The sequence below is a fragment of the Branchiostoma floridae genome, chromosome 1 (assembly GCF_000003815.2).
Source record: "Branchiostoma floridae strain S238N-H82 chromosome 1, Bfl_VNyyK, whole genome shotgun sequence".
NCBI lineage: Eukaryota > Metazoa > Chordata > Leptocardii > Amphioxiformes > Branchiostomatidae > Branchiostoma > Branchiostoma floridae.
Window position 1 is genome coordinate 23,418,521 of NC_049979.1, and position 24,425 is coordinate 23,442,945.

The 24,425-nt window shown below is 42.3% G+C and overlaps 2 protein-coding genes across 2 annotated transcripts; both read left to right on the forward strand.

The window, feature by feature from the left end:
- Positions 1-4,932: 4,932 nt before the first annotated feature.
- Positions 4,933-8,059, forward strand: LOC118422871 (BTB/POZ domain-containing protein 17-like). The gene is made up of 2 exons (XM_035830700.1): positions 4,933-5,079; positions 5,768-8,059. Exons 1-2 carry the CDS (start codon positions 5,053-5,055, stop codon positions 7,142-7,144), a joined length of 1,404 nt encoding a protein of 467 aa, XP_035686593.1. The 5' UTR covers positions 4,933-5,052; the 3' UTR covers positions 7,145-8,059.
- Positions 8,060-8,708: 649 nt separating this feature from the next.
- Positions 8,709-23,988, forward strand: LOC118416544 (S1 RNA-binding domain-containing protein 1-like). The gene is made up of 18 exons (XM_035821679.1): positions 8,709-8,860; positions 9,312-9,586; positions 10,577-10,694; positions 11,613-11,751; positions 12,431-12,527; positions 13,222-13,363; positions 13,998-14,203; positions 14,718-14,875; positions 15,713-15,803; positions 16,163-16,270; positions 18,625-18,716; positions 19,027-19,109; positions 19,243-19,349; positions 20,072-20,239; positions 21,090-21,266; positions 22,614-22,699; positions 22,985-23,083; positions 23,517-23,988. The coding sequence occupies exons 2-18, from the start codon at positions 9,330-9,332 to the stop codon at positions 23,792-23,794; spliced, it is 2,406 nt and encodes an 801-aa protein (XP_035677572.1). The 5' UTR covers positions 8,709-8,860; positions 9,312-9,329; the 3' UTR covers positions 23,795-23,988.
- Positions 23,989-24,425: the final 437 nt, after the last annotated feature.

A 24,425-nucleotide genomic window follows, 5' to 3' on the forward strand; every position in this document is an offset into this window, starting at 1 on the left:
TAGACTTTAAGTTCCGGCCCGGCAAACTTGGTATGGTTGGAAAGGTTGCACAGCAAGGAATCGAAAGGTGCAAACCGCAAAATTTTCGGATACTTCCTTCTCGAGATATTCTTGACTATACGGGCTCTGTTTAGGCGCAACCGCTAGCCCCTTCTTCTAAACACCGCCGGTCACGGCATGGCACCGGGTAGGTGGTAACTTAATGGCGCGACTGTAGCTTAGACTTTAAGTTCCGGCCCGGCAAACTTGGTATGGTTGGAAAGGTTGCATAGCAAGCAATCGAAAGATGCAAACCGCAAAATTTTCGGATACTTCCTTCTCGAGATATTCTTGACTATACGGGCTCTGTTTAGGCGCAACCGCTAGCCCCTTCTTCTAAACACCGCCGGTCACGGCATGGCACCGGGTAGGTGGTGACTTAATGGCGCGACTGTAGCTTAGACTTTAAGTTCCGGCCCGGCAAACTTGGTATGGTTGGAAAGGTTGCATAGCAAGGAATCGAAAGGTGCAAACCGCAAAATTTTCAAATACTGCCTTCTCGAGATATTTTTAACTATACGGGCTCTGTTTAGGCGCAACCGCTAGCCCCTTCTTCTAAACACCGCCGGTGACGGCATGGCACCGGGTAGGGGGTGACTTAATGGCGCGACTGTAGCTTAGACTTTAAGTTTCGGCCCGGCAAACTTGGTATGGTTGGAAAGATTGCACAGCAAGGAATCGAAAGGTGCAAACCGCAAAATTTTCGGATACTTCCTTCTCGAGATATTCTTGACTATACGGGCTCTGTTTAGGCGCAACCGCTAGCCCCTTCTTCTAAACACCGCCGGTCACGGCATGGCACCGGGTAGGTGGTAACTTAATGGCGCGACTGTAGCTTAGCCTTTAAGTTCCGGCCCGGTAAACATGGTATGGTTGGAAAGGTTGCATAGCAAGGAATTGAAAGGTGCAAACCGCAAAATTTTCGGATACTTCCTTCTCGAGATATTCTTGACTATACGGGCTCTGTTTAGGCGCAACCGCTAGCCCCTTCTTCTAAACACCGCCGGTCACGGCACCGGGTGGGGCGTGACTTAATGGCGCGACTGTAGCTTAGACTTTAAGTTCCGGCCCGGCAAACATGGTATGGTTGGAAAGGTTGCACAGCAAAGAATCGAAAGGTGCAAACCGCAAAATTTTCGGATACTTCCTTCTCGAGATATTCTTGACTATACGGGCTCTGTTTAGGCGCAACCGCTAGCCCCTTCTTCTAAACACCGCCGGTCACGGCATGGCACCGGGTAGGGGGTGACTTAATGGCGCGACTGTAGCTTAGACTTTAAGTTCCGGCCCGGCAAACATGGTATGGTTGGAAAGGTTGCATAGCAAAGAATCGAAAGGTGCAAACCGCAAAATTTTCGGATACTTCCTTCTCGAGATATTCTTGACTATACGGGCTCTGTTTAGGCGCAACCGCTAGCCCCTTCTTCTAAACACCGCCGGTCACTGCATGGCACCGGGTAGGGGGTGACTTAATGGCGCGACTGTAGCTTAGACTTTAAGTTTCGGCCCGGCAAACTTGGTATGGTTGGAAAGGTTGCATAGCAAGGAATCGAAAGGTGCAACCGCAAAATTTTCGGATACTTCCTTCTCGAGATATTCTTGACTATACGGGCTCTGTTTAGGCGCAACCGCTAGCCCCTTCTTCTAAACACCGCCGGTCACGGCACCGGGTGGGGCGTGACTTAATGGCGCGACTGTAGCTTAGACTTTAAGTTCCGGCCCGGCAAACTTGGTATGGTTGGAAAGGTTGCATAGCAAGGAATCGAAAGGTGCAAACCGCAAAATTTTCGGATACTTCCTTCTCGAGATATTCTTGACTATACGGGCTCTGTTTAGGCGCAACCGCTAGCCCCTTCTTCTAAACACCGCCGGTCACGGAACCCGGGTAGGGGGTGACTTAATGGCGCGACTGTAGCTTAGACTTTAAGTTCCGGCCCGGCAAACTTGGTATGGTTGGAAAGGTTGCATAGCAAGGAATCGAAAGGTGCAAACCGCAAAATTTTCGGATACTTCCTTCTCGAGATATTCTTGACTATACGGGCACTGTTTAGGCGCAACCGCTAGCCCCTTCTTCTAAACACCGCCGGTCACGGAACCCAGGTAGGGGGTGACTTAATGGCGCGACTGTAGCTTAGACTTTAAGTTCCGGCCCGGCAAACTTGGTATGGTTGGAAAGGTTGCATAGCATGGAATCGAAAGGTGCAAACCGCAAAATTTTCGAATACTTCCTTCTCGAGATATTCTTGACTATACGGGCTCTGTTTAGGCGCAACCGCTAGCCCCTTCTTCTAAACACCGTCGGTCACGGCACCGGGTGGGGGGTGACTTAATGGCGCGACTGTAGCTTAGACTTTAAGTTTCGGCCTGGCAAACTTGGTATGGTTGGAAAGGTTGCATAGCAAAGAATCGAAAGGTGCAAACCGTAAAATTTTCGGATACTTCCTTCTCGAGATATTCTTGACTATACGGGCTCTGTTTAGGCGCAACCGCTAGCCCCTTCTTCTAAACACCGCCGGTCACGGCATGGCACCGGGTAGGGGGTGACTTAATGGCGCGACTGTAGCTTAGCCTTTAAGTTCCGGCCCGGCAAACTTGGTATGGTTGGAAAAGTCTCTTTGTGCGCTATTGACAGATAAAACTGCTTTATAGTAATCCGAATAGTTTGTAGCCCTAGCTGTAGAATAGTAACAAAGTAATTTTTAGTACTCAGAGGACTTTTTGCTTTCTGCCCAGGGGTTTTTCTGTGCAATGTAAGTCATTTAAGTGACGCACACTTTGTAATCTTGATGCCATAAAGTTTTGAATTTACGAATATTCAGCGTCAATGGTTGAAAAGGAGCTTTCCTGGCCCTCATTTATCGCGGTTAATCCGAGTAGGTTTCAAGCCCTGTAGAAAATAACCAAAGTAATTTTCAGTACTCAGGTGACTTTTTGCTTGCTGTCCACGGGTAGTACTTTACAATTCAAGTCATGAAAGTAACGCACACTTTGTAATCTTTCTTTCCATTACGTTTGAAAGGTAAGAATATTCAGCGTCAATGTTGAAAAAGGAGCTTTCCGGGCCCCCGAATTTCGCGGTTAATGGTCTTATTCCACAATTTCGCCGTCCCATAGGAATACAGCTTAAATCACACAACTTCTATGCCCGCAAATCCAATTAAAAACAGTATTTCTGGAGATGTTTTGCTTTCTATTGGAAGTGCACTAGGTCGTTCGGCATTTCAAAAAATGACACCCACTCAACTATAGTTATCGGATTTCAAACTGCGAGTACCCGAGCCCTGTAGAAAAGTACCAAAGTAATTTTCAGTACTCAGATGACTTGTTGCTTTCTTCCAACGGATATTACTATGCAATTCAAGTGACTAAAGTAAAGTACACTTTGTAATCTTAACGCTATACGTTTGAAAGTTTAGAATATTCAGCGTCAACGGTGATAAAGGAGCTTTTCGGGCCCCCTACTTTCGCGGTTAATGCGATCAGGTTTCAAGCGCTGTAGAAAAGTACCAACGTAATTTTTAGTTCTCAGATTACTTTTTGCTTTCTTTCAACGGGTAGTACTATGCAATTCAAGTGACTAAAGTAACGCACACTATGTAATCTTGACGACATTACATTTGAAAGTTAAGAATATTCAGCGTCAATGGCAAAAAATGAGCTTTCCGGGCCCCGACTTTCGCGGTTAATCCGAGTAGGTTTCAAGTCCTGTAGAAAAGTACCAAAGTAATTTTCAGTACTCAGATGACTTTTTGCTTTCTATCCACGGGTAGCACTATGCAATTCAAGTGATTAGATTAACGCAAACTTTGTAATCTTGACGTCATAACGTTTGAAAGTTTAGAACATTCAGCATCAATGGCGCAAAAGGAGCTTTCCGGATCCCCGACTTTCACGGTTAATCCAAATACCTTTCAAGTCCTGTAGAAAAGTACCAAAGTAATTTTCAGTACTCAGATGACTTTTTGCTTTCTGTCCACGGGTAGCACTATGTAATTCAAGTAATTAAAGTATGCAATTTACCAACAAAAAGGCTTCTTACACTTACTTACTTTTGCAAGCCATCTGGCATCAAAATGCTGCGCAGGTCTGTAATGGTGACCTTTCACCTTTTGCTGATCTCACATGTATCGCCATGGTGAGCAAAAACAAGGCTCACCATGCATGGTATCGCTCAAAAAGACATGTTCAGGGGTGCCTAAGCATTTGCACGATCCCTATGAAATTCGTACGAATATTATGTGATACACACGAATCACTATGCGAAAACGCACGAATATTATGAAATTCGCACGAATCACTATGCGAAATCGTACGAATTTTATGAAATTCGCACGAATCACTATGTGACACACACGAGCCTTATGTGATTTGCACGATCCTTATGCGAAATTGCGCAACCACTGGCGGAGTCACGTGACAAACGGAGCGGGATTTTCAAGATGGCGGCTTCGCCGCTTCGGCGACTGAAAATACGATGTAACACGCCGAAATGAAGCTAAACAGTAGCTCACAGGCTATCAAATACATCTTTGCGACGGTAAATGTCCATTCCATGCCTTGAAATATAAATATCTCGGGTAGAAACGCTCAAAATCATGCCTCCTCCCGGCCGCCGTTTTTGCATAAGGATCGTGCAAATCACATAAGGCCCGTGTGTGTCACATAGTGATTCGTGCGAATTTCATAAAATTCGTACGATTTCGCATAGTGATTCGTGCGAATTTCATAATATTCGTGCGTTTTCGCATAGTGATTCGTGTGTATCACATAATATTCGTACGAATTTCATAGGGTTCGTGCAAATGCTTAGGCACCCCTGATGTTACCCCTTCGTTGAGAATGGTACAGTCGTCGCAGTAACGCGACATGGTCTCTCGCGAGAATCGGCGATATGTGCTAATGAGGTCAGTGAGACAGGAAAATAATGCTGAAACTGGCTGTGTGGCATACGTGATATGATAGCTGTTTTGTTTTGATGTGGACGTGGAGTCAGGGGCAAAGTGTGGGCTTGAAATGGACGATATCATCCCTCCGCTCAAGGTAGTGTATGTCAGAATGTGCATAACAGGGCATGTCTCTCGCTTTGTGGCATTTACACTGCGTTTTTAGCTGACACAAGTGACAGAAAGAACCCTCCTTGGCTGTCAGAATCGAAGTTGCATCGATCTGTTCGACGCTGGCAAGCACTTGTGCTGGTTGGGAGGGGGGCGGGGAAGTTATCATTTGTGACTGCTTGTCACGAATTGAGAAGCATCTAGAGAAAGCTCTGGAGTGTCCGTAATCAAATTAAAGTCTATAAGTATAACGTTACTCTAGAAATACTAAATTATTTGCAAACCTACAAGGTAAAGGATCCCATAATTTAGTACTTGGCAACAAGGACACATTGGTCAAAGACAGTTTGGTTGTTTATATTCAGTTAAAACAAAAACCAAGGAGCTTTAGAAAGTAAAAAGAATGCATTTATTTTAGACCAGTAGACATTTTTTTGTGTACAAATGAATGAAAATGTAGTATGTTAAATGACATTTATAACTTCCTTGTCTTTGTGCACACACACACACACACACACACACACATAATCTGAGAAGAAGCTGTATACAGGGTGTGGATGGTTACAATTAGTTGATAGGTTCAGTCCTGGGTAGGGCATCTGAGTTGGGGCAGCCGCACTAGGTACTGCAAGGGTGTGAACATACAAACATTTTGTTGTTGTTTTATCGAACAGATGGCCTCTGAAGAAGAAGAAGACCATCCTGAGGAGGAGGAGGAGGAGACTGTGCCTAAGGAGCTGATCGACAACTCCCCAGCTTTCCTCTGCAGCGTCTCCAACCTGCTGGTTACCTCCCAGTTCAGTGACATCACCCTGAAGGTGGGAAACCGGGTATTCCAAGTGCACAAACTGTTCCTCGTCAACGCTAGCGACGTCTTCAGAGTCATGCTGACCCACGACAACTGGGTGGAGGCTCAGCAGAAAGTCATCGAGCTGAAGGAGGATCCAAAATGCGAGGCTGTGTTCGCTGAGTTCCTGCACTACATGTACTCTGGACAGATCTACATGAACATGGAGACGGTGCTCCCCATCTTGGTCCTGGCTGATAAGTACAATGTGACAAACTTGAAGGATCTGTGTGTGAACTTCATGACGCAGCACCTGGCTGCAGACAGTAACAGCACGCACGCCGTGTCGTGGTTCCAGCAGGCTCACATGTTCCACCACAAGAACCTGGAGGAGAAGTGTCACAAGTTCATCGTCTGGAACATGGAGACGGTCATCAAGTCCCCCGACTGGCTCAACTGGGGCAAGAAACCACTGCTGACTCTCCTGCAGAGTTCGGACATTGTTATCCAAGACGAGTTCAGCCTGTACGTCGCAGTGGAGGCCTGGATTCGTGAAGAGTGCGGTCCTAACTTGGGGAGAGCGAAAGACTTGCTGACTGAGTTCCTACCACATATCCGCTTCCCCATGATGACCCCCCAGCAGCTGCTGCAGCTGGAGAGCACACAGTTCGCTCAGCAATATCCAGACCTCTACACCAATGAGATCAGTGAAGCCTTCCGATATCACGCCCTTCCCCGCTCGGACAGACCACACAACCAGCTTCAGCACATCAAGTACGGGTGTCGGAATTACACGGACAATCAGTTCAGCGCAGGCCTGGTTACCGAGGACTATTCGTCCATGCCTACCTGCGAACTACGGACTCTGGAGTTTGAAACTAAGAAGAGCAACTCTAATGCAGATGTGGACAAGTGGGGCTGGGTTGTGGAATTCTACCCTAAGGGGGTACGGTGGGAGGGGTGTTACATGCACAGCTGGGTCCGCATGCAGTTTGTGGAGCCGAAGGAGAGCTGTGAGGTCCGCTTCATCCTGCGGTCAACGGACGCGGAAACTCGTAACGTGGAGGTTGCAATACTGATCTGCGGACATCAGAGGGGGGTGGAGTATGTAGAGCAGGTGGTCCAGCGCAGATTTCTCTTCAATGCTGAGAACAGAATCATGTTGCTAAATAACATCATCCCTATTCAGGAACTCAGCTCCCCTGACTCACACTACCTGGTCAATGACAGTCTCAAGCTGCAGATTGTTCTTAAGCCTCACTGAGCATGTGCAACAGTACATGTACATTCTCTCAACTGTACATACTGCCATGTGAAGTTAACAAAATTATTCATGTCCCTCATTCAGTATCTATTCTCATTTGCAAAACTTAAATTAGACAACAAACTAAGGGACGCAAATAGTTCATTCCAACTGTAGCATCTTTTGTAAATGAATGAATTAAGTACTGTACCTCTGAACTATGAAATTTTACAAATACTTAGATTTATGTTATTAGATGTATGTTAATGATAATTTTAGCATGTATCAGAAGTTAAAAGCACAAAACAAAATGCTTTACATAATAAAATCAATGAAAGGTATGAATGAGGGGTATGAATGGTTTTATTGTTAACTGTAACCTCTAATGATATAGTACAATCATGTCTCTGTGAAGAGTGATGAAATGAACAACTTCACTTCATCATTGCATGTATGGTTGTAACAAATGTGAAATTATAAGATAAAGTTTATTGAAGGTGGGATATATATGAAGAAAGTTCAAAATAATGCATGAGTTATGGTAGAGTATACATGTACAAAGTATCTTCTAGAGTAACAAAGATATCAAGCTTTTGCAACAAAGGGCTCAATTCTATTGATAGAATGAATGCCTTTCAATAGGGTGATAGTTATATGCAATGTTGTCATTTCTGTTGCAGTGATGAAATGTAAAAATGAAGAGCAGGACTTATCTAAGGAAACAGCAATATTCAAATGATAAAAAAGCTATGCGTAATATATACAAACATAAATAATGCCTGTGGCTATGATACTTTGTAATCATTTTGGATCATACATGTAGCACAACTGCCTTTGATATCATATCAATATCAAAATGTGATGTTTCATACAGAGTGCCTGTAAGTAACGCTTCTACACACATATCAAAACACCAGTTGGAAGATCTCATAATCTCTGAAATAAAAAGAGTTATTTGTAAATTTCTTGTTTCAGTGTTCTTTATTGATTGTGCAAATGATGATGGTCTCCTTAACTCAAATTACATCTAAACAATTGTATGCACTAAATAGCAGCCACTCAAGAAACTTGATGAGATTATGGAAATGGTCAGACATTATATACAGATACTAGTACTGTGTTTCGTCAATGACGTGCTATCTTTAAACATTGACTATTTCCATATCATAGACAGTTGCTCAAGTGACTGCTATTTGGCATATCTTATTACCTAGACATCTAACCTTCATCAACATACATCTACACCACTTTTTCATCTTATCAAAGGGTATGAAGACCGAGGATTGTCCAGGGCAAAAGATATAAAACCAAAAAAAGAAGTTCTTCTGCAGTGCCAAGTTTTATCACTCAATAGGAGGCCCAAAATCAACATATTTCCATCAAGTTCCCAAGACCTCATACCAGACATCATTGCAATTCATCCAGAAGTTGTTAAGTTATAACCCCATAAACACAAAGCTACAAACAGCCAGACTCAAAACAACAACTCATGGAGACATGGGAGATGTAAATATGCAAGCTCCCTGTGTGTCGTTCTTTCGAGAACCTTTGCATGCATTAATATTTCACGTCGCTAGTCGGCGCCATTGCACGACGCGCGAGACTTTGAATGAACTGCATCGCGAAAACCTGGAGGCTAGGTGATGCCTACGTGATGCCAGGTCTACGTCACATTGGTCTGCGGTTGAACATCTCAGGCGGAACTTTAAATCCCCTGCCTTTTCTTTTATTGTAATGGTAGGTTATGTTATCTGTTACATGTAAGTTGACGATACATACTTTTTTTACGTATGGTGCATAACGTCAGTGGGAATTTTAGAAGAAAACAGTCCAGTAAGCCGCCCCCCTCCCCAACCTCCCAAAATTGGTGTACATAATCTGGGATACAAAATGTAGAAAATAAGGGACTTACAGAAGTGTTGTCCCGGCTCCAACGTGTTGGATTTAGTTCAGAAAAATGTTATGACCTAATGGTGTTTGTCAAGGCTTGCTTGATGGCACTGAAATCATGCACCAGACTGCAGCTGTTTTACTATGATAAAAAGTTATCACTTTTTTGGGCAATCTTTGTTTGCCACAACGTTCCTACAGGCTTGCTACTTGTACTACAGTCAGTAGAACTGTTACAGTTACTGTAGTAGTCTGGCGTGAAGAACTGTACCACTCCCTTTTGTTTTTATGACCCCAGTCACAATAAAACAACCCCATGGCCATGGCACAGAAGAAGATGGCATCTGCCAAACCTGGAGAGAAGACCTCCTCAGCAGGGGTGTCCATGTTGTGGGAGACAGCATATGTGCTTGCAGACAGACAGGACATTGATAACTACATCGCTGCTAACATCATAGAACTGCTGGATGAAGGCTGCACTGTACCGTTCATCGCTCGATATCGTAAGGAGAAAACAGGCAACATGGAAGCAGAGAAACTCAGGGAGGTGCAAGCTGTGTACGAGGAGCTCAAGTAAGGAAAGCTTCAACAAGCCCTTTTACATAATCTCCAAGCAGTTCAATTGGCCAAGGAGTGTAGTCAACCAAGAGGTGTACATTTGCCATTTAGGTTAAGCCAAACACATTCCTACTGAGTCCTAGGCTGGCTTCATTCCTCTGACAGCTCTTGATACTTATTCTTATTCTTAGGCTACCATAGGATCTGCTTGGAGATTACTTTTACAGAGACCAGAACGCATGTGCAGCGGCAGGAATTCTAGGTTATCTGTCAAAGGTAAAGTCCCTGAAAAAGTAAACAAAACCCGTCTGAATGTTGTTATGCAAATTGAAACAATGGACGAGACAAGGACTGGGTTTTTTTTTCAGGGCCTTTACCTTTGACATATTATCTAGAATTCCTGTAGTCGCACATGCGTTCTGATCTCTGCGAGGGGCTTATATGCACACATGCAGATGTACTTGTATAATCATGATTGATATTACACTATAATGTTATACAATATAATGATGCATGATCTATGACAAGCGGTCATAGAGAGAAATGATGGTTTCAATATAACACTAGGTACTATTTAGTAAGTAAGAAAGAGGAGGATTGACTCGAGAATCACTTTGTATTTAAAAATGTAGAAACTTTATTTGACATAAGAGCCACCTAGTTATATCACATTTTCTTCAATTTCTGTGTATGTGTTTATAAAATGTTTGCAAAACAGAAATTTCAAAATGCTTTTATCTGCTATAATTCATATTGGCCAACTTCTAGAAAAGCATTGTAAACAAAAAAACATTGACAGATAGACATAGTCTTACAAAATGTAGCATCAGAGTACTGTACACTTGTAATTGTATTAAAGGAGTCATCTTGCATGATCTAGGAATCCTTTGTCCATTGAAAGCAACCAAAACCAGGATAATATTATAATGGTTACGGTTGGACTGGTCACTTACCTTGTATTTTATTTTTGTATGTATGTTAATTGTGGTATGTCTGTATGTCCAGAGGAGTGCAGCAGAAGGCGTGTACCGTGGTGAAGCAGGTGGAGAAGCAGGGGAAGATGACAGACGGGTTACTGTCCGCCATCAGGAGATCCACCACCACGGAGGAGCTGGAGCACCTGGTAGGATGGACCGGTCATGTGACACTGTCTGTTACATGGTCACTGTCTTTATAGTATTGTAATGGTAAATAGTATTGTCTGTAGACTTTCGTTCCCATAAATATACTGGAGATTTTCAAGCATGAATGCTTTTCAGCACCAAGGTCAAGAATACCCGTAGCCTTTTAGGTTCAACTTGAGATGAGAATAACCTTTTTGAGCATTCATGGGGTGATCAGGATGATTTGAACCTTCACCAACTTCAATTTGTCAACTCTGCCCAACAGCCTGGTCAACTTATATAGAATACGACCCGCAGGAAGGCTGGGACCGAGGGTGATGTGGAATACACCGTGTTGTATTTTATTTATGTCATACCCTCCTGAGAAAACCCATGTTTTGATGCGAAATGCGCCAGAAGTTGAACAAATTTGGTGCCCTCGAACCAACAGTGTTGCAACAGCAATGTTCCAACGTCCGATTCAGGTATTCGAATTGCCAACCGAGCCATATTCGGCCCGCTCGAAATGGTTCCATTTACTCGAAAAAAGCCTGTGTGATACACCTTTCAAACCTGTGCGATACAGAAGCGTACGGCCCGGTCCAGAACACCCGTATCGAACATTTTCGCGTCACAGGTATGACATAAAGCCAGTTACGTAGGGTTTCAGTTAGGGTGTAAGGGTTTAGGGTTAGAGTTAACCAGGTTTTTGGCCAAGTGGGTCTGATTGGCCAAATTGTAATGGTTGTCCGACATCCTTCATAAGTACAATCCTCTCACTTGGCCATTTCCCATCTACCTGTATCTCCATAAATGACTCCTCTTTAAGTTTAAGCACCTAGCACATATTGGTCAACCCATAAACATCTTTTAGTAAGTAAAACATCTACCAGTAAGCCCTTTGTCACAGGTTACTGATTACTACATTCTGTCCTCAGTATGCACCGTACAAGGTTGGCAGCAAGGCTACTCTAGCTGAGCGAGCCCGACAGCTGGGGCTAGAACCAGCAGCTATGGCAGTGTTGTCACAACCTCACTCCTACAGGCCTCAACAGCTGGTCAGGGCAGGGCAGGAAGGTTAGTCACAGAAAAAACATTTCTGTAGTCAAGGCATGTGTAGTTTTGAATAAAAACAATTAATAAAAACTTTGTTCATATAAGTTGGTACCTAACATGTATTGTTTGGTGCCCAACAAACTATAAATATTCCATGTATGGCAGAATCAAAGTACTGAAAGTCTGACACAGTTTCCATATATATGTTTATGGATTTTTTTTACTTCAATCACGTAATCTGTATTGTTGAATAAAGAGACTCTTGTTACACTACCATGGCTTTATTCTCACCAACGTATTAGTGACCGTCTGTCGCCTTCTTTAGGACATTGGTGAGAATAAAGCAATAGTTGTGTAAAAAGAGTGACTCTTTATTCAGTGATGTACCAACCTGATGAAACTATTCACAAAGCTGTATTGTTCTTATATTTGTCTGATCTCAAAGAAAAGCAGTTCAATTCATGAATAAAGAAAGTCTGAAACACACAAAGAAACAATATCTTATGGCTACTAGCCAAAGTTAGAAAGTTACATGTATTTGCTTCCTCAACTGTAATCCAATACTTTCCCAACGTATGGGTATACTTGTGTCATGACTCTAGCACTACAGATGTGATGTGGACCCAATATTCCAAGGGTTCCTTTGTTTCACAAATGCAATAGAGTTTAAACAATAGGATTTAAATATCTAATTTGACAGGTCTCCAGTCTCTGGAAGAAGTTGAAAGAGGTGTTCAGCACATCATAGCAGACATAGTTTCCAAGGACAAGGAAACGATGGACACTATCAGGGCCATGTACGTGTTAACTACCCAGAGGACTTGTCTGTATTTCGTCTCCTTTTGTCAGTACAGTAGAAGCCATTTAATTGCACACCCCACTTGCCAGCGTTTTTTGTGCAATTATCCAGGTGGTGCAATAATGCAAAGTTATCCAGCTGGACCACTGGACTACTACTGTAACTGTTAGTGATGTTTGAGTTGGCAGTTACATTGGCAGTTCTAGAGTAACACAGCTTTTTTCTTTCATATCTGCTCATAGTATGCGACAAAAAGTTGTAGTATTGGAAAATGTTATATTCTAGTAGTTACTACTGACAGATACACTCAAAACTGTTCAAGAAGACTACCCAGATGATCACTATACAATGTAGACAGGATTCTTAATGGATGTGTCAGTGGAAGAAAATGATCAATGGACTACCAAAAAGTGGTCACATTGGGCAGGTGGTCCTTATGTAGAGGTGGTCACTTGCACAAGTTTAACTGTGTATCTACTGGATAAGGCAAAGACTAGTTAGTCAAGATTGTCTATGCTTCATTGCACCACACAGTTAGGCAATTCAGCAGCTATAGCTAGTACATGAACTGTACTGCCAGGAAGACCTGGTTTAGATTAGCAAAGTCACACCTTATCTTGGTTTACATAAGAGATCAAGAAGGCTCATTAGTTATCAGTGAAAGTGTCATTTTTGGCTTCCTCCTGTCATAGGTGCAAGGCAGGGCATGTCAGACTGGAATCCACCAAGTCTAAAAGTACTGCCAAGAAGGAGAAAGAACAAGAGAATACTACCCACAAGTTTGAGCAGTACTACACCTTCTCCTGCCCCATCAAGTTCATCAAACCTCACCAGGTGCAGGATAATATTTTTGATGCTGATAATATTTTTGTATCTTATTTGTTGCAATGTATTTTATTGGATTGTATGTAGTGGACTCCATGAAGAATAGTTTGATGTATTCAACTAATGGAGTTTCCTAATGAACAAACAAACAAACTGATCATTTGACCAAAAAAGTTAGGTAGTCTTGTGGTTATGATAATATAAACCCATATAAAAGGTTCTGGGTTGGAATCACTTGCAGGTCCCAGTGTTTCTCCCTTGGGAAATGGCAATTTACACCTATTTTCTCACTCAACTCAGGTGAAAATGAGTACCACACTTTGGAAAGGGACGTTATCTCGGATGGAACGTAAAGCCAGTGGTCCTGTATTTTAGGAGAGCCACGCCTTGACTTGAGAGCATGTTAAAGATCCTATAACAGTCAAATAGTGTTTTGAGCTGGCCTACATCCATATGTCCAAAATTCAGGAACCTTAATGTGGAGCATGCCATGTGTAAAAATGACTGTGTTTTGTATATGTATCAAGAAATGTGCAAAAAAGTCTAAATCACAAAAGTGTATCATTCCTTATTTTGTGACAATGCCCTTTTGTTTCTTCATTTTGTAACAACCCCCTAATATTGCTATCATGTTACCTGACAGGTGCTGGCCATCAACAGAGGTGAGAGTCAGAAGATCCTATCAGTAAAGATAAACATTCCTGATGACGTCAAAACAAGATTCCTGGCCTTCTGTGATCGGCGCTGGGTACCGCGGAACGCTCCACAGCACGTGGTGGGGGTGATCAGGAAGGCTGTAGAGGATGCATACAGCAGACTGATCCAGCCTCTTATGGTCAGACATTACAGGTATGTTCTTGTGTTTATCACTGCCACAACTTTGTTCCATAAAAAAAATTGAAAAGATACTGTGTGATGTAAGTTTGTTGAGTAGTACATGATCATGGAGAATACTGTGTTGATGTTTTTTTACTTTGAATGATATGATGATTTACAAAACTTAAAGTATGTTATTATTTTTATTACGGTAGAATTCTTACTTAACCAGTAAACTACCTTTCAGTGCAACACCCCAGTTTCATCTGTAGGTTACATGTTGCATATTATACATGTACGATGTTCTTTAACATGCTCAAGGTATGACTGTCCTCACACGGGACCTTTGTCTTCTTGTCCCATTCAAAAAGATGTCCCTAACAAAAAATAGGAACTCCTTTTCACCTAAATTGAGTGAGAAAACTATAGTGCCTTTCCCAAGGGCACAACATTGGGGCCAGCAAGGGGTTTGAACCCAGAACCTTCAGATGGCAACAGGCCATGATGTGTACAGTCACTGTTTTGAACTTCACTCTCCCCTGCTCAGAGCTGACCTGACTAAAACAGCAGAGAAGCAGTCTGCAGCAGTCTTCTCTCACAACCTGCAGCGCCTCCTGCTGCAGCCCCCTGTCAGGGGACGGGTCGTACTGGGGGTGGACCCTGGGTACAGGCACGGCTGTAAGCTGGCCCTCACCTCACCTACAGGTGAGACTCACTCACACTCTTACTCACTCTCACACTCACTCACACCTCCTGCTGCAGCCCCCTGTCAGGGGCCGTGCCGTGCTGGGGGTGGATCCTGGGTACAGGCATGGGTGTAAGCTGGCACTCACTTCACCTACAGGTGGGACTCACTCACACTCTTACTCACTCTCACACTCACTCACACCTCCTGCTGCAGCCCCCTGTCAGGGGCCGTGCCGTGCTGGGGGTGGATCCTGGGTACAGGCATGGGTGTAAGCTGGCACTCACCTCACCTACAGGTGAGACTTGCTCACTCACTCACTCACACACTGGCTTACACACACTCACTCACACTCACTCACTGGCTTGCTCTCTCACTCACTCTCACTCACTCACTTACTCACTCACTCACACTCATTTACTCACACTAACTCCCTCCCTCACTTCCTCAAGTTGTCTGACACCTACATGACTCTAATCATGTCCATTGTTTCCTTGTCTTTGGAAACTATGCCTGCTATATATGATGTGCCAGACAACTCTTTCAACTTCTTCTGGAGACTGGCGATCTGTCAATTTATAATTATATATTACATAATGCAACGCCGAAATTTCTACTTGGCAGTGATCCTGAAGTTCTTGTTCTACTTTTCCCATGGACAACTGACACAATGCCAAAAAAGTAAATTGAGTATTCTGGTGGAAGCATTCACAGTCAAACATGTTGGTCAGAGAAGAACAAATACTTGTAGTACTGTAAAATGTATTTCCAAAATGAATTCAATGTCCTACATACAATGTATAGTTATGTTGGAAGTCTTGCTGAGATGTTGTCTGATAACAGTGTTTTGTTTACAGGACAGATCCTGCACACAGATGTTGTTTATCTCCATGACAACAGGGCTCTCCGAGAAGCTGACAGGGTGAAGAGAATTTTGCTGACTCACAGGTAGGTGGTGGTGGTGGGGTCCCACTGGGAGGGAGGAAGATGGAAATGGTGGTACTGAAGATGTCTATGCTGGAAACTTGACTGTCAATCACAATTAGCTGTTGAACCAATGATAGCATGGCAATTAGCAGTTCGACCAATGAGAGAATACTTGCATGCCCATCAATCGCTTAAGTTACATACAGTACAGAAATGAAAACCCTGAGGTGGTTTTAAGTTTGTACTTGTGGAAGCATTCACAGTCAAACTGCAGACATAAAACCACTGTTAAATTTTCAAGAATCACTGTACATGTAGTTTCAGAGTGATAAACTGTGTTGTTTTGATTCTGGGTTGCCCCTACTGTGAATCTCTTACAGATGTCAGACAGTTGCCATTGGCAATGGAACAGCCTGCAGAGAGACGGAGGCCTTCTTCTCCCAGCACATCCAGCAGGGGACATTCCGGCCCCTGGACGTCGTCTACTGGTCAGTTGTTCTAAGGCCAACACAACCATTGGTCAAGTACCAGTCAGACAACTTAGGTTCTCTCCTGATAAAGAGCATACCTTTTTCTGTGTAACGCAGCAGGCTATTTTACTTTACCGTTATTTGTAGCTGCCCACTCTAATGTATACTTATGGGTTGATGGTATAAATGTAAATTATTTAATTTGGTCATGTTAATTCTTTCCTCACTTTCTTACCAAGGGTCCCTGAATTCTTTCTTAAAGTCTTGTTTATATCATATTCCAGACAGATTGGAATGGCCAGTTGTGTCTGTGTTGACTTCCCAGTCTAGTTTTGCCACACACCCTATGTCACATTGGGACAATCCAATGAACTCCTTCCCAAACCTTTCCCTTAGAACAAGGCAATTTATCATTCAGTGTTATGTTCCCTGAATTTATTATCAACTTTGCCTGCCCTCCTGTATTTACTATCAAGTGTTTCCATAATACCACATGCAGACCCTCATGTGTTGCTCTTGGATGAGAAAAGTTGTCTTCATGGGTCACAGAAATAGCACTTAGTAACTAAAGCAAATAGAGTCAAAATCACCAAGGTTAAGGTCAGGCAAACAATTAACTCTCTACTCCCATTGGGTCACATCAGTTTTAAATTTTGCCCCCTTTTTAATCAAGAGCTGATGTAAAAGACACTTGATTTGATATTCCCTTAGGGTTTATGTTTGTCAGCTTCCACCCACTGTCTCCTCCACTTCCTCCCACAACAAGTGTTCAGTTTCAGCTCCTTTATTTGCACCAGGAGTGTTGTTTGTTAGCTACAAGGCATACTTTTAAAGAGATAACTGTCAAAACAAATGTTACCCAGTCCTGATGAGACCCTACTGTACATGGTTACCCAGATGTTTGAGATTAGATTCACCATCAAAATCAATGTCCCTGTTATGTAACCATGGGGTCAAGGTGACAGCTTCAAAACCACTTTTTAAGCACTTCCATGTGGTTTTGTTGATCTGATGGCACCCAGCTTTTTTTTCCTTGTTATACCATGAGAAACAGTTTATATGCATACACATGTAGGTACAAGCAAAATGATGTTAAATGAATGCAAAATGTTTCTTACCTAATGCTTGTTCAGGTCCGGACCTAGAACATGAACTTCAACCTGGACCTGGACTCCAATCCATTATTACCTCCATGAAATGTCATGGAATGGAGGTTATATTTTCTGTTATGTGTCTCTGTCTGTGTAGATGATTACTCAAGAACGGCTGGATGGATTGGTTTCATACTTGTTGTGTTGGTGGGGTGTGATGAAAGCTCGAATCGATGAGATTTTGGGAGCCGTATCTGTCGTTATAATCGATGTAATAATATCAGAAATCACCCCTATATTTGAGATATATTGGTACAGGCATCGTGCATGCTTTATGTGTTTGTTAATGGGCTTAGCTCCAAGCAGATGGTGACAGCTGTTTGGGGAACCCCGAGTTTTTTTAATATGATAATTAGTTTTATTTATGTCTTAGGATATCATGGAGATGTGAAGCGTAAGTATAATTGTAAGAAGTTGAGGTACATTTAACGATAATGCTTAACAGGTATGGATGTCTCACATACTGTACTGCTGATTTGAGTGACATGGTGATTAAAATGCCATTAGGTCCTCTCATCTGGGTTGGGTGTCAGAAGTTTTATGGGCGATATGAGATGTTCTGATTTTGTTACGATAAGGGAGTTGTTAGTTGTCTTTTTCGTAGCCAATGATACTTGTTTTTTAGCAGACGGGGTTGGCGCCAAGTATTCATCTTACAGTTGGTGTAGGGCTGTCAGAGGAAAGTGTGCATCTCGTTTTTGTACCGTGTGAACAGCTGATGTTATGACATATTGGTGGAAAATCAAATCACCATCTGACTAAAGTTGGCCACATCCCTTCTTCTTTCTGAGTTTCCCAACTTCCTCCCACCACACAGCTCTGAGGCACATAGTCGAACCTCAATAATGCTGACAACCTTAGACATTTTAAATGCCAAACATCAAGCTTAAGGAACACCACGCTACCATATGCCGTCGACCTCTTAAACGCACATTACACAATTAAGTGTCACATTTTGATAATTACTAATCAGATGGACATCCTCTGTGTCATTAAATAAATACACCACTACTTTCCCATAACATTTATATTATATGACCATTACTCTCAAATACAACCGACTATAAACATACATACCATCCACAAAAAAGCAATAAATATTTCATGGAGGTATGAGGTCCCCGAACTCTAGTTGTCTATGTAGGCTTTGTAGGAAGTAATTTTACGCATTGAAGTCAGAATAGAGACTAGTGCTGAATCATTGGTATAATTCCATTTCAGTATTGTAAATGAGAGTGGAGCGTCCATCTACAGTGTCTCTGATGAGGCTAAGAAAGAGATGCCAGACCTGGACCCTAACCTTAGGAGTGCAGGTGCGAATTATATAATGAAAGTTATACAAAATCAAATCTGGACATTTTCTCCTGCTTTATCATTCCTCCTATATTTGTTATTGATCTAAATATGCTTGTGATAATCATATGTGTAAAGTGTTATTATCAGTTTAAGATCAGAACAGCAAATATCTGTAGAGAAAATTAGAAATATACATACATGTAGTTTAATTTGTGTAACTTCAATTGATACTGTACTTCAGACTATTTCCATTGTGCACTGTACTTGTGAGAATTTATTAGAAATACTTGGCATAGTTAACTCGGATTTTGTTCTCCATTTATGTAGTTTCCATTGCCCGAAGACTTCAGGACCCTTTGGTCGAGCTGGTGAAGATTGAACCAAAAAACATTGGAGTTGGCATGTATCAGGTGGGTAACATTGTGCCCCCAACCCCCACCCCCCCCACCCCCCACCCCCCCCACCCCCCACCCCCCTTACACACACACACAGTAAGAATACATTTTGAAAAGTTGACTGATGACAGTTCCTGTTACTTCCCAGCATGACATATCTGAGTCCATGTTGAAGGCAGCCCTGGACGGTGTTGTGGAGGAATGTGTCAGCTTTGTGGGGGTGGATATAAACGTCTGCTCAGAAACATTACTCAGGTAAGTCACAAATCAACAGTTACTGTAGTTGAAGAAATGAGAAAGTGTTGATGTAAAGATGACCATTGTACAACCTTGGGACCTACTGGCTTCCTCTTGTAACTCAACCCACTCAACCTGATGATGGATGACAAAGTGGTCCTCTTCATACTGATGGAAAACACCATCATGGTGATGACACATTCCATTATAGACCTGCCTACTCTGTTCACACTTTTAAAATTCTTTAATTGGGTATCTCACTGGACTGAGCCAATAATGATAAAAATTTCACTTGGAAATTGTGCCAACCAATTGCTGTCTCAGTAATGTGCAGATGAGGCAAACAATATGGCCATGATTGAAATGTCACATTCCCAGTTTATCCAACATAACTTTATTGGTCAGTATGTTTTAATAAATCAATGTTGGAATATGCCTAAGTTTGGACATATCATAGTTGCCCATAACTGAAACCCTACTTAACAACCAGTGTTTAAAAAAACATGGCAACAGACCTGGACCGTCTACTATGTTCTAGTGATTTCTTATCCCCATATATTGTACAAAATATAGCAGCATGTCAAGCATACACATACAGTATTTCAATAGAATTAACATTTATTCTATGTGCATTCTATGTATATTCCAGGGTATTTTAGTAAACAGTAGGACCCACACTATGCATAAAAAGAAGATGTCAAATATTAATTGTAATTTGTAAGTGATGATTTTGTTTCCAGACGTCTTGCAGGGCTGAATGCCAGTAAGGCCAAGAAAGTGGTGGAGTGGCGAGAAGCCAACGGAGCCTTCATCAACAGGGAGCAGCTCAGAAGTGTGAAGGGGCTCGGCCCCAAGACTTTTGAGCAGTGTGCAGGTTTCATCCGGATCAATCCTATTAGCATTAACAGGTATGCCAGTTTGAAAAAGGCAAATATATGTGCTCACAGTATGCAATACTGTAAATGCAGAAATGTTCACGGTGGATTAATGTTAGCGGGTTTTCGCGGTGACCACTTCACCGCGAACTTAAAACCACAGCGAACATTTTTCTATTATGGTATTAGACTGCAGTCTATGGTGTTACCGCAAACTTAAATCCACCGCGAAAAGTCCTTTTACCCGCTATTTCGAAATTAAATCCCCGCGAATTAAATGCATTTACAGAAATTACATGCCTGTAGTGTCCGTGCCCGCCCAAATGTCTGCACTACCTCCTGTGGTGTTTTCAATTGCATAAGTTTTGTCCGTAAAAGTTGCTCTCTTACAGGTTAATATTCCTGTCATGGTATGCAACCGGTTTCGCTGCAGTATGGTACTGTATCAGGCTGCTAGGGAGGCCAAAGTCTAATCATTTTGAGATCTCATCAAGATCACCCAGGCACATAACTATCAATACAATCTATCCTGGCCTTCTCGATTTATGCTGTTCATCGACATATAAGCATACATTGTGTACATACAAATATCCCCCAAAACATAGCCCTCTTGGCTATTGAAACGGCACGTGAATTTTGCTCTTGACTTGATTTAGGTAATGTTATAGTCAGGGGAGTTAGTGGGAAGGCCAGCATGCCACAAGAGTATAAAATGGATCAGGAAAAATGACATCCCAATAATAAGCTTGATTAGGCAAGGCTGGAGAACAGCTGAGCACTGTCACACGATCATTACGTATGATGTACTGAGCTCAACATCTGTGCTTTGACATATTAGGGTAAATAATAGGTAACCGTTCATTTTTCTCTCAATGTTTTTCAGGCCAGCAAAGTCCTCCACAGAGGAGGAGCAGTCTGCCAATACTGCACAAGGCAAGAAGAGGAAAGCTGCAGCAGAGCCCAAGAGGAAAACAAAGAAGGCAAAAACAGAAGCAAACATGACCCTTAATCCCCTGGACATGACCTGTATCCACCCTGAGTCCTACTCCATAGCCCTGCAGTAAGTTTGTCTTGTCTGCTACTTTGTAGTAATACATGACTTTGTTGGCTCAATAGACTAGAGGTACATGTAGACAGATACCATAAAAAGGGAAATGTTTGGTATGCCTTAATGTTTACTGTTTTTGCGGCGACCTCATCAAGTTGCTAGTTTTAAAGTTATCCCATAAATTTTTTGTTGTGTCTTCTGCGCGCCCACAACCTTGCCTTAAAGCACTAATTCTATAGCAGCCTTGCCCAGTCACTTTAGTGTAGTAGGTGTGAGGCCGTGCACTACCTACGTGTGCATGTATCTTATTTTCAGACTGATTGTCCATTAACTTAGGTGCTGGTGTTTCCATTATGTCCTATCTATACAACTATAGCCCTACTATTGCATTGAAAACCACTGCAAATACTCAAATGCTCCCTACGACAAAATTAAATCCCAGTAAACTTAAAGCCTTTCACAGTAGTTCCCATTTGGGGATGTCATCCAGCAACAAAAACATCACCTAATCCTGTAATACATCCTTTCTCTGGGAAACTAAGTCCTACTAAGTGTGCAGTCAATCCCCCAATCCTACCTACTGTTGATCTGTTTTAAAGAGGATTCAGTTAACCTGTACCACTGACTCTTTAAATCTTTGGAGAAAACAGTGCAAGATTTTGTTTTCCCCTGATAATCTACCTTTCTGTCGCTGACTTACAAAATGTACTTAATGGCCCTTGCAGAGGCTAATCGTAATTCAAACAATAAACATTTGTGCATTACAGAACCATGCAGCTGCAAAGTTTGTGCTTAAAGTTTATTTTTTAGATTCTTTGAATCCTCCCTTAAGTACAACATTTAAGCTCATCAAGTCATAACCAGATACAGGACCCACACTTTTGCTTTCCCAGAGTAGTACTTATAGTTAGAGAATGTACATGTCACAGCCTCAGAGCTGAACTTTCAGCATCCTATACAGGACCCAATCAGCATGTCTTCCCAATTCCCATTGACAGGAAAAAAGTTTTCTGTCAATTTGTACAAATTTCTGTCATTGACTACAAAACAGCCAACAGAAGGAAGCAGCATATGGCTGGTTGGGTTGGAAAATGATCTTGTCTTAAAGACCACTCCGTTGTCTGAGCCTATTTTTTTTTTTTTACCTTTCTGAAATTTTAACCACTGTTTGTCAAGGTTAAAGGAATGTTCTCCAACCTTTTTCATCATAAGCAGACTTGTGGGGCATATGAAGCAATGGCTATGAGAGTTACATGTAAATATGCATCTGGTGAATGATAGGACTTCATCATGTAGGTGATTAAACATCAATGAATAGATTAAGTGCCTAGAGCATAACTACTGTCGCCTATGATGCAGGTTTCTAAACAGGATTGGTGGCAGCCTGGATGAACTGGGACAACAGAACATGAGGACTAAAGTCCAGGCAGCTCTGATGAAAAATAGTAAGCACAGGAAACCATCTTTACATTATCTCCTCACAAATTCATAGCCTTTGCCATCATCTCAGACTGTTAGGTATGATTAATGACTTTTTCTGCCACATCTGAACTTTTCTTCCTGTCACTTTGACAAATCTGACCTTTGCAGTCATCTTCTCACTCACTCCCAAAATGAAGTTGCAATGCACTAGTAGCAGCTCTGAACTAAGAGCACACCCCTAATCCACACAACATTCTACAAGCTGGTACACAGCAATCACACCTGACAATGGATCCACTGAATTACAGATGTAGAGGGACTGGCTGCTGAGCTGAAATGTGGAACACCGACCATGCAGCTCATCATTGATGGGTTACAACAGCCTCTGGACTATGATATACGAGCAGGTACTGCTCCAAGCCTTTTTGAATGGTAGACATTGTTGTGTGTAAGTAATATATATGTCAGGGAAGGGACTGTGATTTGGCACAGAATCACCAATTGTACCCATAGAGATTGTGATCAGAGTCTCTGTCAACAGAGATTGCAATCAAGATGCTAGGAATGTGTTAGGGTGGTCTAAACATGGATCTTGAGTTTTAAGTCTACTGATCTCAAGTGACAGATGTCCATCAGGACCTCTACTAGTAGAAGTGCCGATAGTACCAGCTGAGATTCTGATCGTGATCTCAGACTGCTGAAATTCTACTGGCGGAATCAGGAATTCTGGCAAATGGCAATTTTTACTCAATGACATATATTTTGACAAAAATGTTGTTTGAATAGGTACAGATGATACTGTAATGCAATCAATGCAATGGCAGTCTGTGTTCTTTGCAGAGTTTGAAAAGCCATTGTTCAAGAAAGGTCTGGTGTCCATGAGCGACCTGAAGACTGGAACCACACTAACGGGACGGGTCACCAACCTGACAGACTTTGGTGCTTTTGTGGACATTGGAGTCGGGAAGGATGGGCTGATTCACAAGAGCAAGATACGCCCAGACAGACTGAAGGGGAAGAAATGCCTGGGGCCTGGAGACAAGGTGGAAGTGAAAGTGTTGAACGTGGACCCATCTCGAGGCAGGATTGGCCTGGAGCTGCTTGCCCTCATCGGATAGATAAAACTGTGAATTCCGCTGCATGTTACAGCACTTTTTCAGACATTACAAGTGGTAACACTGCAGAAAACCAACATTCCTGGTTATAATTTCCTGTTCTATACAGACTGCAACAGAGACACTGCACCAGCAAGTGTCACATATTGCTATGTTTAACTAGAATAAATATCCCTTCAGATTTGTTCTCATAGTGACATGTTGTTGACTCATTCCTGATCATTGATTCTTCTTTACTACTGCTCAGCCTGACAGATAGAATGTTTATTGAATTTTTTTGTTATTCCAGTAATACAGGAGAAAGGTTTTCCCTCCCTGACATGTCCCTTGTGTTATCCAGTTTGATTGGTTAAATCAATCACAAAAACTGGCCCAAATCCCAGTCATGCTGTTTAAGGAAACATGAACCTCACTGAGGTCAGGGCTCATGATGACAATTTATGTCCCCTTGTCACATCAGTCTGACCTCTGATCATACTGTAGTCACTGGTGCATATATCTTAGTCTTGACTCTGACTTTGCTGCATATATCTTCATCTTGTCCTTGGTATGGGGTACATATTGAGCTGTCATATATCCTTAGTCTTAAATCTGTGTTAAGTAAGTCAGTGCAATGGCCGGAACCTGTGCAATT

Excerpts from the sequence above, each read along its gene's own strand:
- LOC118422871 (XM_035830700.1), top strand. The coding sequence starts at position 5,053 with ATGGACGATATCATCCCTCCGCTCAAG. Across the intron at positions 5,080-5,767 it reads ATATCATCCCTCCGCTCAAG|ATGGCCTCTGAAGAAGAAGA; the intron begins GTAGTGTATGTC and ends TTTATCGAACAG.
- LOC118416544 (XM_035821679.1), top strand. The coding sequence starts at position 9,330 with ATGGCCATGGCACAGAAGAAGATGGCATCTGCCAAACCTGGAGAGAAG. Across the intron at positions 9,587-10,576 it reads GCTGTGTACGAGGAGCTCAA|AGGAGTGCAGCAGAAGGCGT; the intron begins GTAAGGAAAGCT and ends CTGTATGTCCAG. Across the intron at positions 15,804-16,162 it reads AGAATTTTGCTGACTCACAG|ATGTCAGACAGTTGCCATTG; the intron begins GTAGGTGGTGGT and ends AATCTCTTACAG.